The sequence below is a fragment of the Hydra vulgaris genome, chromosome 12 (genome assembly GCF_038396675.1).
Source record: "Hydra vulgaris chromosome 12, alternate assembly HydraT2T_AEP".
Taxonomy (NCBI): Eukaryota; Metazoa; Cnidaria; class Hydrozoa; order Anthoathecata; family Hydridae; genus Hydra; species Hydra vulgaris.
Window position 1 is genome coordinate 55,733,700 of NC_088931.1, and position 17,038 is coordinate 55,750,737.

The 17,038-nt window shown below is 28.6% G+C and overlaps 1 protein-coding gene and 1 long non-coding RNA gene across 4 annotated transcripts; both read left to right on the plus strand.

Annotated features, from left to right (window-relative positions):
* The first annotated feature begins 994 nt into the window (after positions 1-994).
* LOC124819023 (uncharacterized) lies at positions 995-1,630 on the plus strand. The gene has a single exon (XM_065811898.1). It carries the CDS (start codon positions 995-997, stop codon positions 1,628-1,630), a length of 636 nt encoding a protein of 211 aa, XP_065667970.1.
* A 6,674-nt stretch (positions 1,631-8,304) lies between these two features.
* LOC136088845 (uncharacterized) lies at positions 8,305-14,368 on the plus strand. Of its 3 annotated transcripts, XR_010642544.1 has the most exons (9): positions 8,305-8,457; positions 9,630-11,736; positions 11,818-11,904; positions 12,580-12,695; positions 12,804-12,875; positions 13,034-13,152; positions 13,399-13,485; positions 13,784-14,075; positions 14,166-14,368. It is a non-coding gene; the product is annotated as an uncharacterized LOC136088845 (long non-coding RNA). The 3 variants fall into 3 exon arrangements; XR_010642543.1 differs by lacking the exon at positions 13,399-13,485 and having other exon boundaries at positions 12,601-12,695; XR_010642545.1 differs by lacking the exon at positions 13,399-13,485 and having other exon boundaries at positions 11,661-11,736.
* Positions 14,369-17,038: the final 2,670 nt, after the last annotated feature.

Sequence of the window (17,038 nt, forward strand, 5' to 3'; positions counted from 1 at the left end):
TTTGCATATATTTTTCTGTTTATATTTTTTAATTATTCACTATTGTTTTATTTAACTACTGAAGAAATATGATTAGCATATGGCTACGAGAACTATATAAAATAAAGGTTTTCTCACACCTACTAGTGATGGGGTGACTTGGGACAGGAGAATTGGGGTGAAATGGGACACTGTTCAATTTTATCATTTTTTTAATTTACTGTACTTTAACTTTTATAATCAATATTTTTGTAAAAAAGCAAATTAACAGAAAATTATGTTTATGTTTATGATAAGATTTCAATGTTACTTTATAGTAAAGTGTTTTTTATCATAGAAAATAATAATAATTATATTGGATTTCTTTGTTACTTGGTCCTGAAGACATCTTTCACAGTAAGTATTGTTTTAATGCCAATCATTTTTGTATTTTAAATTCAGTTTAAATAAAGTTCTTCACTATTAGCTTTATTAAATTTAATCACATTATAAGTTTTATAGGGTTGTGATACTATTTTATTTTCGTTAATATAAATTTAAGATTTATAGCCTAATCTGGATTTTGGTTAATGCAATTAAAATGAGCATAATTTTTTTTAATAATGGAGTGAGTAATATGAGTAATAATTTTTCAGATGCCAAGAAAGTACAAACGAGTGATAAGTTGGTTAAAGCCTGATGCTCATACAATAAAAGCTGCTGTGATGGCTGTCGAATCTGGCAGTTTATCACTACGAGCAGCTGCACAAGAGTATACAATTTCAAAATCAAGTTTACAGCGGAAAATAAAGGTTAATAAAGAAACTTCTTACAGTAACTTATACTTTGATGAACAACATAAATATATTTTTAATAAGACACAAGAAGATGAACTTTCTATATATTTTTGTCAAGCATCTAATACGCATTATGGACTTGATGTTAGAGAAACAAAGCAACTTGCATATCAATATGCAATTAAAAATGACATTAAAATACCAGAAAACTGGAAAAAGAGTGAAACAGCTGGAACTAAATGATTTTATTTATTCTTAAATCGTATAAATTATCTATTCGTACGCCAGAAGCTACCAGCCTCAGTCGAACAACTAGTTTCAATCGCACAAATGTAGATACTTTCTTCAAAAACCTTGACAGTGTGCAGAAGCGCTATAACTTTTCTGCTGATTGCATTTACAATATTGACGAAACAGGTCTGACAACTGTTCATAAGCCAGTGAAAGTGATTGCTGGTAAAGGAGTAAAGCAAGTAGGACAGGTAACTTCTGCTGAATGGGGAACCCTAGTTACAATGGTGGGTTGCATTAATGCCCTTGGAAATTTTATTCCACCGTTTTTGATATTTCCTCTTGTCCACTTTTGTAGCCATTCGCTTAAAGGGGCACCAACAGGTACAAAAGGTGATGCTAATCCTAGTGGATGGATAAATACAGAAATTTTTTTGAAATGGTTTGATCATTTTGTGGAGTATGGACATCCTAGCAAGGATCATCCATTACTTTTAATAATGGACAACCACAAAACTCATATATCGATTGAACTGATGGATAAAGCTAAGGAAAGCAATGTTGTGCTCTTGACATTGCCACCCCATTGCAGCAACAAATGCCCCCATTGGGCCATTAAAGAAATTTTACAATTCAGCATGTGATTCATGGTTAAAGGCACATCCAAATACTCCTATGACGATATATGACATTTCTGAAAATTTAGGAATAGCTTATACTAGAGCCTTTACTTCCCAAAACATTCAAAATGGTTTTAAAGCAGCTGGCATTTTCCCGTACGATCCATATGTTTTCAGTGATGTCGACTTTTTATGTTCTTATGTATCTGATCCACCAATTTCAGCAAATGACAATTCCGACAAACAAACAATTCCGACATCACTGTGTATTGTATCTGAAGTTATTAATGAAAAGAAATAGCAAATCAGCACTTCTGCCTACCATTGGACAGCAGAAGATATGAGGCCATTTCCAAAAGCGGGTGAAAGGGTGGCAAAGAGAAAGAGTGCAAAAAGAAAATGTTCTAGTCTCTGGAAGTTCATTTCTTGTTGAACACACCAACAAGAAATGAACTAGTTGAAAGTTTATCAGAATGTAAAAGAAAAAAAGAAGTTAAAGATAAGAAAAAGAAAAAAATTTACCCCTCAGACATCAACGTAATTTTGACTCAATTTAAACATCAAGCAACCTGTTGAATAAAGTTACAAATGAATTTAGAATGGTATTTTATTTTTGTTAAACATAAATAAATTTTGTGTATTGTTGTTTTATAAGGAGTAGAATAAACAATAAAATAATGCTTAAAATTATTTGTTTCTATTTTTGTCCCATTTCAACCCAACCATTGTCCCATTTCACCCCAATATGGGGTGACATGGGACAAACAGTGTCGCTTTAAAAAACCAAGCCCTTGAACTTAATTTGATAGTTAAATAATGGGTTTTGCAATAATTTAACATGACAATTCATTGGACTATAGCTTTAAACCAATTTTTATGGTTTTTGTGGAAAATTTAAAGCGCAGCACGCAAGAAATTTTTTTTGTTTATCTCACCCCGTTCTCCCCTAGTAGTAGTAGTAGTAGTAGTAGTAGTAGTAGTAGTAGTAGTAGTAGTAGTAGTAGTAGTAGTAGTAGTAGTAGTAGTAGTAGTAGTAGTAGTAGTAGTAGTAGTAGTAGTAGTAGTAGTAGTAGTAGTAGTAGTAGTAGTAGTAGTAGTAGTAGTAGTAGTAGTAGTAGTAGTAGTAGTAGTAGTAGTAGTAGTAGTAGTAAGTCTGAATGTCTAAAAGTTTGAAAGTGTAAAGTTGAGTTTGCGAGTGGTATATGGTACAATCGTGTTTAATCTCTCTATAAAGTGAGAAATCTTTGAAATTTCATTTTTACAAAGAGAAGTCTTTTTTGCTATATATAGTTTTTGCGAGAAATATGTTAAGTTTGAAAAATTGAAAAATGTATTTATGGCAAGGGGTGGAATTAAACCCTCGGAAACGACACTCAGGACAGCGCACTAAACTACTTAGCTATCGAAGATATTGCATAGCATATGGAAATAATATAATAATAAAAAAAAAATGTTACATGCAAATTGAAAAAATCCCCTTTAATAACGTTATGTACAAACGTGTCTAAGTGTAAGGGTGAGTATGTTATGTTAATTTTGCGGGTCGTGTATGGAACGATCGTGTATAATATAATTTTTTTAAATCTTTTAAAAATTATAAGTCTTTTTTGCTTAAACTGTTTTTTTTTTTGTATTTGAAAAAACGGCAAAATTGAAAAAATTAAAAAAAATATTTTGTGCTTGATGGTGGATTTGAATCAACGTAATTTTCATGAAGTTGGTATAATTGACAGCGCATTAAACAACCAAACTACCAAAGACGTACGTTTTAAAGAAAAAGTAAGCATTTTATAGCCATCTTATATTAATTAAAATAATTCAACACGTTTTTTTTAAGCGCATACTCTAAATAAGTGCAACTATATTGCATAGCAGCATTATATTGAAATTTATAAAAAAAAATATTTAAAAACAGTATTTTATCCACAAAAAAAAAAAAAAAAGCATTTAGGGGAGAGTTGCCATAATTGGAACAGCGCCTTAATTGGAACGCTTGCATTTGTTTCTGAATATATTTTGCATTTTTTTAGTAAAACACCTTATTTTCAACGTTTTGACACATTTTGAAAGTTATTCCTCAAAAATTGCAAGTGCACCATTGATTTAAAGTTTTTTTAGGTCATTTTTTTTTCGGTGATCTAATTTTGTATCCACAGTGTGGATACAAATTTAGATCTAAAGTTTCTTTGATTGAAACTATAAAGTTTTAAACTATTAAGTTTTTCCTTACGGCAATAAAATCAAAGGGTTGTAGAAATAGTTTAAGCGCAACTTAAAAAAACTTAGTAACAACCAGAAACCTTAAAAATAATAATTTATTTAGTGATTTTTAATCAATAATTAAGAGAACGTCATAACAGTTGAGGCTTTTATTTTTTTTTAGTTTGTAGACTTTCAGTTTGTCAGGGTTTTATTAATGCTTTTATAAGTTTTGAAAGAACTGTTTAAATTTCTACTGTAAAGATAAAAATCATTTTTAACCAAATTTTGTTGACTTTACTGTTTTTTTTTTAAAAAAAAGCAACCTGTTCTAATTAAGGTGGTTTACCAGGAAATAAAGTTTATATTTTTCAAATTTTCAGTTTAGATTGTTTAAAGATAATTAATTATCCCTGAATTCATTTCTGAAATCTGTTTTTCAGAAAAATAAACACAAAAGGTTTATTTTAAGATTTAAACGAAGTGGTTAAAATAATTTTCCATAGCAATGGCCCCTATCAACACACTTTTCTTTCTTGTTTTGGACTAATTTTTGTATACTTGGCATACTTTTCAAAAAATTGAATTTAGTGTGATGGTTAAGTCTGTTCTATACCGTAGATTAAAAAAAAATAAACAAACTACATTTACTTTCAGTGTTATATAAGAGATGAATAAATGACAAAACTTTATATTTATGTTTACCTTTACTAATGAAGTTGTTTATGGAATTTAGTTTTTTTATTATTTAAATATAGCTAATATAAAAAGTAATGGAAAATAAATAAAATCATTTAAGAAAAGTGATGAGGACATTCGCTGGGAACAAGTTCCGAAAAGCAAGTAAAACCGAAATAGTAACAACAACTTTACTAAAAAAATCATGTAGTGCTAAAAAGCTTAGCAAATCTAAATTGAATGAAAAACAGTGTTCAGATGATTTTAATTTAATTATGTATTTTTCTATTCTCAAAGAAATATTAATGCAAGTTGATAGCTGCCCAGGTTGTCAAAATGGAGTAACCATACAAAATGATGATTCAAAGAGAATGGGATTTTCACACCGTTTGAAAATCGAATGCACATCATGTTCATATGAATGGTGCACTTTTAAAAGTAATACTGCGGACAAAAGCACACAAAGTAAAGGCAGTAGTGCATTTGATATTAACTTAAGAATGATTATTGCTTTTCATGAGATTGGTCAAGGGCATGAACCTATGAGTCGTTTCGCTTATATTACAAATATAACTCGCATGAATGTAAATGCTTTTTCAACGTAATCATAAATTGATTCAAGCTGCTTATGATTCTGCTGCTAAAGATTGTATGGAGTTTGCTGCAAATAAAATTAAAGCAAATGCTGTTGAAAAATCCACTACCGGTATTCCATTAAACCAGGTTTCTCTTGATGGTACTTGGCAGAAACGAGGACATTCTTCTCTTAATGGTGTAGTTACTGCTATAAGTAGCGGTCGATGTGTTGATGCAGATGTATTAGGCAAGTATTGCAGAGGGTGTCAAATTTGGTTCAACAGAAAACAAAATTCTAAATATGAAAACTGGAAAACAAATCACAATTGTTATTTAAACCACACAAACTTGTCAGGGGTAATGGAAAGGATTGGTGCACTTAATATCTTTCAACGCTCATTGGAATTGTATGGACTCATATATAAGTACTATCTTGGAGATGGGGACTCCTCTTCTTTTAATTATGTAGTACCAAGTGATCCTTATGCTGAGTATGATATCAAACCAGAAAAGTTAGAGTGCATTGGACACATTCAGAAAAGAATTGGAAGCCGTCTCCGTATTCGTCGTAAAGAGAAACATGGAGGGCTAAAGTTAACTGGAAAAAATAATCAGAAAGGGCAGTAAATATCATCCAGAACTATTTTGGAATAGCTATTCGCTAAACTGCTAAAAATTGCAAATTAAAAGATACACAAAAGATATACCAAATGAAAAAGAACATTAGAGCAGTACTTTTTCACTGTACCAGTTTCAACAGTCAATCACAACGCCATGTTTTATGTTCTGTAGGACCTGAAAGTTGGTGTAAGTGGAAAAAATCAGAAGATGACCAGGGAAATGACAATTATAAACCAAAAGTTAATCTAACTATATGGGTTCATGATATTATATTAAGTGATTTCAATGATTTAAGTGATGACCAATTATTGAAAAAGTGTGTTCATGGAGAAACACAAAATTGCAATGAAGGGATCAATAATGTAATCTGGTCTAGGTGTCCCAAAAATATGTTGGTGAAGAAAGCTACCCTTGAAATTGGAGTGAATTCAGCTATATTGAGTTTTAATGAAGGAACATCTGGTCTTAAACGCGTTTTTGAGTATCTAAATATACCACACAGTGGTAAGACTGTAACCGGTTCATTGAAAAAGGACAAGCGTCGTGTTAGTAATATGGAGAGAAAAGAAAAAACTTTTATTAAAAAAAGAAGAATTTAATTAAGGGGATTATCTAAAGGCTGGTTTGATAAAGAACAAGAACTTGAAGCTAAAAAATCGTATGCTTCTGGAAGTTTTTAGACTGTTTTTTATCTTTATATTTTTAGAATGCTGTTTTCTCAATATGTCATTTTTTGCTATTTACCTTTACAAGATATTTCCAGATCGGTTTAAGATATGGAGCTGAAATTTTCAGCATTTGGAGTTATAACTTAGATCTGGAGACTGAACTAAAATCAAGACATAAGGTGCTCTATTTACAGTGTTATTACTCATTGTTCATAATTTTTTCATGTAGACCCCCTGAAAAGTGGTATAAGTTATAGCAAATTTTAATATTTGGCCTTTCTACTTGTGCAATGAACTTCATTTTAGTTCAGGAACTAGATAATATAAGCAAGATTATTTGTGCAAAATTTCGAAAAAAAAAGATAATTTATCTTTGAGTTTTCTTGTTTCATCCATGTGTACAGTTTAATGCCTTTTTCGGCTAAATTTGATGTTTTTTATAAAAAATTTAAGAAATTCAAATTTTTTTTCATAACTAGTAACTTAATTTCGCTATTGGAACTATTTTATTTAATATTCTGAAAAAAAAAAATTCAATTTGACAAAAAAAATTTGTTTCCTGGTAAACCACCTTAAAGAATAAAAGTGCTTCAATTTAGGGAATCAGTTGCCTTGATTGGAATAAAATAGTATCTTTGCAAAAACAAATTTGTTTCCAATAGCAACACAGTCGATTAAGTTAAATTATGGTTAAAAATAAAGTAGAGTTGTCTGTTTGTATTAATCAAATCGAAGACCTGTATTTTTTTGGGTCCGGTTAGCTAGTTTACTATTATTTTACAGGTAAACATTTATCAATTTACCGGTAAATTTAAAGCCCGTAAAAGTTTCAAAGCCGTTTCGCAATGATATGATTATCTAGTTAAAATGATTATCTAGTTAAAATGCAATAGATTTATTTAATAATATTCAAAAATATATAGTCCATTGCATTAGCAACATCACAACCATCTAACAATTCTGCAACTTAAAGATGGAAACTAATGGGAGGTTTATTATTGAAAGAAAGTTTTACATTCATCATGTTTGAAGAGAGAGAAACTTCATCAAGTAATCTTCTAAAGAAAAAATCAACATGTGTATCTTTAGTTATCAAAAAGCAACAAATGCGAAGCAGAAAATGCTGTTAACACTATATATTACTAGGTACGTAGAATTACGCGTTTTACGGATCCGATATTTGTGCTAAAATTCTGTGCCACGTTTTTTGAAGTTTGCTTTTCGCTATCGAGGGAGAAACGTATTTTGAGGATTTTTATTTAGAGTTACATATTAGTATAGATATTTTTTAAAAACTAGAGTAATTAAACTTTATAAATTTGTACCTTTTGATTACAATAAAAACTTTTTAAAGTAGATTTTTAAATGACAAAAACTTAGTTATACTTTGTGCATTCAGTAAATGTTGAAGAAATGCTTGTTTTTTTTGCAATACTATTCTCGATGTTAAGTTTACACAATTTCATTGCACCTGCCAAATTTCATTGATTTATTTCATGCAGCACATACTCTATTTTGTGCAGCACTTTTGGTACTTAAATTTTTATTTTCCGTTTTTATTTTGAGACATGGGGAGGGGGAGGGGCGGATGAAGAGAAACTTCAATCTGCTTTTAAAATTATAATAATTAGCTCATATTTAACTAAAAAGAAAAATGAATAAAAACAAAAAAATAAAAATTTTTGTGTTAATCAAACTTTTTTATGTATTTAGAATATATCATATATTAGTAATATACTAATATTTGTCTAAAAATATATAGACATATATAATATATTTATAGTATATTAAATTTAATATACTATTTAAAGTATATTATATTTATAATATATTATATATTTAATATATACTATAACATATACTATATTATAGTATATATTAAATATATACTATAATATAATATATACTTAATACACACTATATCAATAATAATTATGAATGATATGATTCCGATACAGCAATGACAGTCTTGCACAATAGCAAGTAGAAAAACTTAAAAAAAACACAGAAAAGCTATTACTATTTCTTACTGGACTAGAAAAGATAATGATTCTGAAGCTGTTGATTATTATATGAAAAAGTTCCAGCTAGTTGCTGACATTGTATCCTGTGAGCTGATGTTTTCCTAATGTGAATATTTAAATGTAATTAAAATAATAAACTTTAATATAAAAACATCTTTTACCAAAACTCAAAATACATCACATAATGCTTAGTTTAGTTATAGATGGTTCCCCCTCTGACGTGAAAAAAAGTTTCAAAAACAAAAAATGTTTAATAATATTATTTTAATTAGTTTACATCTTGGCTTTTAGTTAATGATTAAGATATTAAATTCCATTAATGAAACTATATATTAATCATTGTTAACAATAGACACGACGTGAATGTTGCCAATTATTTTTTGATAATTGGACATGCATTTTATTATCTTACTACATGATTTTACTATTTTTTGACTATATATATATATATATATATATATATATATATATATATATATATATATATATATATATATATATATTATATATATATATATAATGTGCAGCAAGTAGTGGAACTTGTAAAAAAAATTACAGAGAGTAGTGGAACTTGCAAAAAAAATGTACAGCGAGTAGTGGAACTTGCAAAAAAAATGTACAGCGAGTAGTGGAACTTGCAAAAAAAATTTACAGCGAGTTGTGGAACTTGCAAAAAATATGTACAGCGAGTTGTGGAACTTGCAAAAAATATGTACAGCAAGTAGTGGAACTTGCAAAAAAAATTTACATCGAGTTGTGGAACTTGCAAAAAGTATGTACAGCGAGTAGTGGAACTTGCAAAAAAAATTTACAGCGAGTTGTGGAACTTGCAAAAAAAAAATTACTTCGAGTAGTGGAACTTTGCAAAAAAATATGTACAGCGAGTAGTGGAACTTGCACAAAAAAAATTACAGCGAGTAGTGGAACTTGCAAAAATATAAAGCGAGTAGTGGAACTTGCAATATTTTTTTCATGTTGTGTCTATTGTTAACAATGAATAATAAATAGTTTCATTAAAGGAATTTAATATCTTAATCATTAACTAAAAGCCAAGATGTAAACTAATTAAAATAATATTATAAAACATTTTTTGTTTTTAAATTTTTTTCAGGTCAGAGGGGGAACCATCTATAACTAAAACTAAGCATTATGTGATGTATTTTGAATTTTGGTAAAAGATGTTTTTGTATTAAAGTTTATTATTTTAATTACATTTAAATATTTTTTCGAATCTCATTAAAATTTTTTTATTTTTAGGTTGTAAAAGTGGAGGGTAAGGGGGGGGGGGGTGATGACACGCCCCCTTTCCCATCTATACCACTTGAAACAAAGGGTGCGCTGCTAGTGATGTTGTAAAGTAGTAAAATATAATTTTTGATTTGATACTAGATTTCTTTTTAATTATAAAGATAAATATTTATAAAAAAAAAAGAGTCATTTTTGATATTAGGGTGTTTGAAACCATCACCCTTACATCCACCCAAAGACAATGATGAAACTTCTATATTTGACTGAGGTCTGATAGCTAATTACAAAACATCTTGTATATAAAAATTTACATTTTCATTAAAAAAACACTTTTATATATATAATATAGTTAGTCTTTATTGCCGGTATGAATGGTGGTTTTGTGCCCCCTCTTGCCCCCGGATGGTCCTGTAATCTATAGACCTTTATAAATTTGTAGATAACTCTTGTATCTATCTTTTGATACCAAGATATAAACTTTTGGATAAGAATTGATTAAGTTATAATAGTTTTAGTTTATAAAAACTTTATTTTGACCACAGTTTCTTCAACAAATCCTAATATCAAAAAATCGGTACTTAAAACGTCATAACTTTTTGTAGGGTGGTTCGATTTTAAAAATTTTTTCACTTTTGGAATATTGAGATGAAGCTCTTTTTAATAATATATAACAACCCTGAATTTGATGAATTTAAAAATTTCATTTAACATACCTAATATTACTTAAAAAAAAATTTTTTAATGTAATTAATTTGACACCTTTCAGTTTCTTGGTTATACGTTTGTTCTTCAAACCATTTCGTCGGCAGAGCTTCATCAGCTATTCAAAGTGATAAATCAAATATCTTACTTATCTTTGGCTTGTTTACTTAAACCATCAATATTGTGTTAACTTCATGCTTTGGAAACAAGATGGATGATTTGAAACAAAAACAAGCTTCGACTCTCCAATAAATCTTATATTGGAGTCTACAAACTGAGAAATTCATGTGAAAAATGTTTATGTTGTTAAAACAAAGCTAAACATGTATTAGCCAACATCAAAAGCATACATTAGAAGAAAAGTGATTGATATTTGTTTGAGTTGTTATTTTGGTTCATCCAATTCATATAACCTGATATTTGTATTTAGCTTTGAATTTAAATTGTATGAAATAAAAAGAATGTATGACAACTTATGTAATGTACGACAACATATGTTGTTGTACATTGCATTAATGTATGACAACTTATGTATTATGAATGTATGACAACTTATGTAATGATGCTTAAATTTTTGAAATAGAAAGAAATAATGTGCTCAACTTCCAAAGCAGATGAGAGGAAATCTTGGGAAATTTAGCTGCAAGTTTGCCTTTTTTTCTTTTACAAACTATTTTTGTAAACCTTCTCATAAAAACTCAGTATGTGGAAGTATGCTTTTGATTTATTATTTTGTTTCTGATTACTATTATCTTTTTTAAGGTTTGGATTTTTTCTAATTCTGATGTGTATATATTATTTACACTTATGCCACCTCAAGGGTTATGTTCACGATGGTTAAAAAACTGCTTGATTGCAACCAGGCACTAAAGTAACTTTTTCAAATATTTATCTTTTCATTATATGATAGCAGATTTTATTTTGAAAGTAGGTTTAGTAGTTTTAAATTGAAAAAAAAAAAAACTTGATCTTATTTAAAATCCTCAACAATATTGGAAAATAGAGAATCATTATGCCTGGTAGTCTTTTTTTAAGGTGATTAAAACCATCCTGATTTAACTGTTTTTTTAAGGTAAATTAAACTGTCATTTTGAGGGTCTTATTATAAGGAATAACAGTTTCATTTTTGAAAAAATAACATGTTTGATATTACAGTTATTTAGAGATCTGGTGTTTTACTTTTAAAAATACAGGTTTCAGGTAATATGTGTATTACTTTACTTTTATATTGTTTTTTTAAAGATATTTCCGCAGATTTTTAATTAACTATGCTTTTTTTTTTTTAAACTAGGTATTAACGTTAACATTATATTGGTTTTTACATTTTGTTGAATGTAGATACACTCATGCCGTAGAGTTACTTGCTATCAACTTGATATAAGCCCTTCAAAAGGTGTCTTTAAAGACTGAAAAGGTTAGTTTATTATGTTTATTCTAGTATCTCTTAACTGGTTAATTTCTATATTTCAATTAATATATCAGTGTCTTCTTTCAGGACTACATTAAAAGTCTGCAAACCGCTACGTGAAGCTATTTTCGTTTAACATTATTGTTTTTCTACTATATGTATTATCTGAATAAAGTATGAAATGTTTTTTTTTATATTGAAAAGATTTCAAACATAGAGTTGCCAAACACAATTTAAACATTAATTTATTGAGATTATACATAACGCTTTGAATAATAATTTTATCATGATTGTAATATGTAAATTGTACTTGTAAATCTCATTCTTGAATTAATTTCTATTATTATTTTAGGTTGTTCTTTATTCATATTTTACGTAGGCATATGCTATTTGATTTACCATATGTGTTTGAGCTAGTAATGTTATTTAACAAATTTGAAAAAGTTTAAAATGTGTCATCTATGCATTGTTTTGGATGAGGTTATGTAATAAAAGTAATAAACAATTTCGCTAAAGATAAGTGTCTAAATTCAAGGAAAAGTACAAAAATAATATTAGGAAGATTCATGCCTCGAAATTGAAGCACAATTTACAGAAGGTCCTATATTGAAGCACTGTCGCTCCAACATTGGCTTGCCGCCAATGGACCACTGTTGGTCTATTGGCAGCAAGCTAATGGACCAACAGTGTTTCATTGGTCTGCTGTTGAACTGCCTAAAGCTTGCTGCTAACGGTCCGATGTAAATACAATGTGCAAGCCAAGGTGGCAACACAGCGGGTGGCCGATGTTGGCATGGCATAAGTGCTGACAAAGTTGTAGATTAATAAGTATTATTTTTCTTTTATTAGTAACCCCTTGTTCTTCCTCAGATTTTACTTCAGCAATGCTTACAATGTTAGTGTCAACACCAACTGCAATAGCAGCACCAATAACTGCCAGTGATGGATTAATTGTAAAGGTACAGGTAATGTAGCAAAAGTTAGTTATATATAATTCATATTTTAAGTCTATGTCATAGAATTAGATTTATGTATATTTATAAAATTAACTCATAAATAACAGTTTCATGTAGAGTTATGCAAAAGAAGAGTTAATAAGTAACTACACAAAAGGAGGATTGAAAATATTTAAAAGCTGAGACAAGGTATCTATTACACAAAAGTAGTGTGTGTTTTAAACTTTATAGTTGTAAAAAAATATCTTATAAAAAGTTGTTTAATGTAAGTAAGCCTAGAACTAAATTAAAAGAAAAAAAATTATTTTTAAGTTTGCAAATATTATGTTTTAGTGTTAAATGTTTAGATTTTTAGCCCAAACGGTCCCAGCTTAAAAGAATTGATAATTATGGCAATGAGCATTGTCATGAAGTTTCCAGCTCTTTCTTGCAAAATTGCAGCAAACGGATATATAAACATTAATTGGTATAATTTTGAATTTGTAACACAATTGTAATACAAAAAGTTGTAAAATTTAGCATTAGCTTTATTTAAAGGAAGACTGTGCAAAAATTGCCACTAGATATTTTGCCCAATAGGTGCAACAAAAGTATCATAGAGACTTGTTTATAAAAAAGCATTGGATTGTAAGAAAAAAAAGGTTTAAATTGAATTTTTATATTACTTTTTTGTTACAAAAATGTACATGTATGGCTTCATTAAATTTTGTAGAGTTCCAAATTGTAATACTTTACCAAACATTGATGACAATAAGCCAACAACAAACTTATCGAGTTTTCTGTAGATCTAAGATTTAATGTAAATAAGTTTTTTTCATTCTTAAACTAAATCTATAAATATAAAAAAAAAAAAAAGTTAATTTAATTTTGTACTTAACAAATAATATATGTTGTCCTAGTTTAACATAAAATTTCATGGACTGTTTAAAATAAATTTTAGAAAAGTTTATTACTAAAGTATAAAAAAAGAAATTTCTGAAATTTCTTTTTTTACTTTTTCACTTTAATATTTTTGATACCATTATTTTTAGAGAAACTGTTTTAGATAAACAAAGAGTTTGCAGCAATTACAAGCGAATTTCTCTCTATCTCTTTAGGAAATGCTTGTTTGTATTTTTGTCAACAGATGCTGCTCTACTCTGAATACATAACTGTGCAACAAATGTTCAGAATGTATCTTTACTTACAACGGTAGGCAAGTTTCAAGAGTTATTATACAACATTAAACAAAATTTAATTTTTTTATCTTTTGTTAATAAAAAAACTGAGTTATCATTTTCATTGTTGGCCTACCTATTGATACCACAACTGCAAAAAGGTTTAAAAGTTCATAAAGCTGGAAAGGATTTAGTATCTAATCTGATGTTTGTTTTTGTTGATATGAATAAGGTAATTTTAAATTGTTCAAAAGTGTATTGTCACGCAATATTTTAAAAGTTTTTTAAATGATAAATTTATTTTTTTTTCATACTGAAACAGACAAATATCCCTAAAGCTGTTGCTTCTTTACAAAAAAAAAACGTATGGGTAAGATAACCTTCTACCTCTACTTTTTCGCCTTAATAACATTATTACATCAAATTGGATGCTCGGACCATCGAAGTTCGTGATGCAACTGGTTTTTGTTATGCGATAAAGTTTTTGTTAAAACACTTTTATGTATTAAATTTAACGACATCATATTTGTATGTGGTATTCAATTTTAATATTAATTAGTAAAAGTGTAGCGTTTAAAAGCAGAATTTTAAAAAATTCAGTTTTTTGCTTATTTGGCAAAAGCGCAGTATTTAAAGGCAGAATTAAAAAAAATTGCTGTTTTCGCTAAAGTAATTTTTCTCAACATTTGTGTTGTCAAAATGCAAAACTAAATTTTGATTTAATTTACGCAACATTTAATGTTGAAAGTTGTCATCAATGTGAGTCAAATACCGAAATTGAATATTGCGCGGTAATCAACGTTATTATTGTGTTTTCGCAACATCTGTTTTCTGTGTGCTCAAGAGAGGTGTACAATAGTTTAGACGCGTTTGTCTAAGTTTTTAAATGAATGCTTTATTATTCCTAACATTTTTTTTAGCTTTACCAGACATAATTAACTTGAGTAGACCATTTTAAGTTGTTTGAAATCATAATTCCTAAATCTTTTTCAATTTTCTGGTAGTTCAACTCTATTTCACACTAAATCATACATTGTGTATATATGCTTAGTATTTTTGCAACCTATATGCATGCGTTTACATTTGCCAACATTAAATTTTAATAGCCATAATTTTGACCATGTCATTAATTTGTTTAGATCTGTTTGAGTCTTTTCTACATCAGATTATGTTAATTAGTTTAATACCATCAGTATACATTTTACACTTAGTTGATAACTCACTTGGTAAGTCGTTTATGTAAACATAAACAGACCCATGACAGAGCCTTGCGGTACTCCACTTGTTAATGGAGACCAATTTGAAAATTCACCGTTGCAGACGACACGTTGCACTCTGTTACATAAAAAGTTTTTGCATTAAGCAACGGAAGTGCAGCAACGGTTGTTTGTTACAAAATGGTTATCACTTGGACCTCCTTAAAAAATTCTCTTAGATAATTCTAAGTCATTTAAATCTCAGTTTATGAAAACCATGGCGTCGAAATGGGAAATAAAATTTATCTATCGACCTGTTGAAAAACCATCAGGAAATGGAACTGCTGAAATAGTTCATTGTATGGTAAAAAGAGCAAATGCGAGAGCAAAAAATGGTATACCGATGTCTGTATTCTTAATCAACAACGTTCCATCAAAACACGGTACACCATTTGAAATCTTTTTCCATCATTCTGAAATCGATAAAGTCGAATTAACACAAAATTTTTTGACTGAGTTTCATGGATGGAAAATTGGCGATAAAGTGTGTGTGAAACCCAAGAATATGACGCCGTGTAAATGAATGCTTTATTATCCATCACAGAGATGGTTGAAAGGATGTGTAGTAGCACTGCATAATAATTTATCTGCTAAAGTTGAAGCTAACGGACATGCGTTACCACAAGATTTCTTTCATTTTCAGCATCGTTGTGTAGACAAAAAAGAAAAAAGGTCTAAAAGCTGACGATTACGATTTGACACTATTCAAACCTTCCGAAACGAACTTAAAACACGATAACAAAAACAGTCAAAATTTTCAAATAAATCCTCTTGATGATGGCAAAGCTGACAATAGTATAAGTAGCGTTGATCATTACTATCTAACAAATAGTAAGAAAGAGTTACAGCCTGTTCAATTCACTCGCTGTGGGAGGAAAGTGCTTCCAAGCCAAAAGTATCACGATTATGATATGAAAGTTGTCACCAACTTATATATTTTTACTAAACAAACGAAAAAAATAAAATAAATAAAAGTTAGGTAAATAGTACAATTTGTATTGAATTAAACAACAAACAAAAGAACATCTATTTCTGCTCAGGAGAAAGTTTATTTCATTATTTTAAAATACTAAAGAAACTTTTTTATAGTTTAAATACGTTGTATACATATTATATTACACTACATACATTTACTAGTTTACTTAACTATTTAATATAGATTCTTGTAGGTTCCCTAAACAATGTGACACTTTTTGGTACAAAATAAAATAAAATTACATAAAGTTTGAAGGTATCATGTTATATTTTTAAAAAAATATAATATAATACCTTATAAAATAATTATAATGTATTTTCAAAATAGTTGTAGCATGCCATTTACTTTTATCAGAAAATGTTGCTAGATGTTAACTTTTGGCATTGCATACTTTGTGTCTATTTTGTGTCATCTTTAGAGACAGAAATGTAATTGGCAACAACAACATTAAACTCAAACCGGCTAAGTAATTTGACATAAAAAAAAAATTGCATTACAAAGGCTTTTTATAAGTATATATTATAATAGAGATACTTATTAAAATAAAAATCCCATTTTATCAAATCTATCAGAAAATAATATACTTGACGTAAATGTAATTTATTGTCTGCAGCCAGCTAAGAGCAAAGCTCAACACTTTTGGTTAAAACAACTTTATTTTTTGTAAATAATTCTTTTGGATTAACATATCGGGTAACATTATTAATTAATTTTAAGTAAAGTTTAGATTTGTAAATATTGCAGTTAATTGTAATTACTTTATTGTATGACTATTAATGGTCAAACTATACATAATTTACTATACACATGATCGACGACACGGGTTTCAAAGTGGAGGGGCAAAATCGTCAATTTTTTTAAATCGTCAAATTTTAGTTTCTACTTGTCATGAACAAAGAAACTGTAAAAAAAAAACTTTTTGTGTAAACCGGTCTAAAAAACTAGAAAATGTAAACTCCTTTA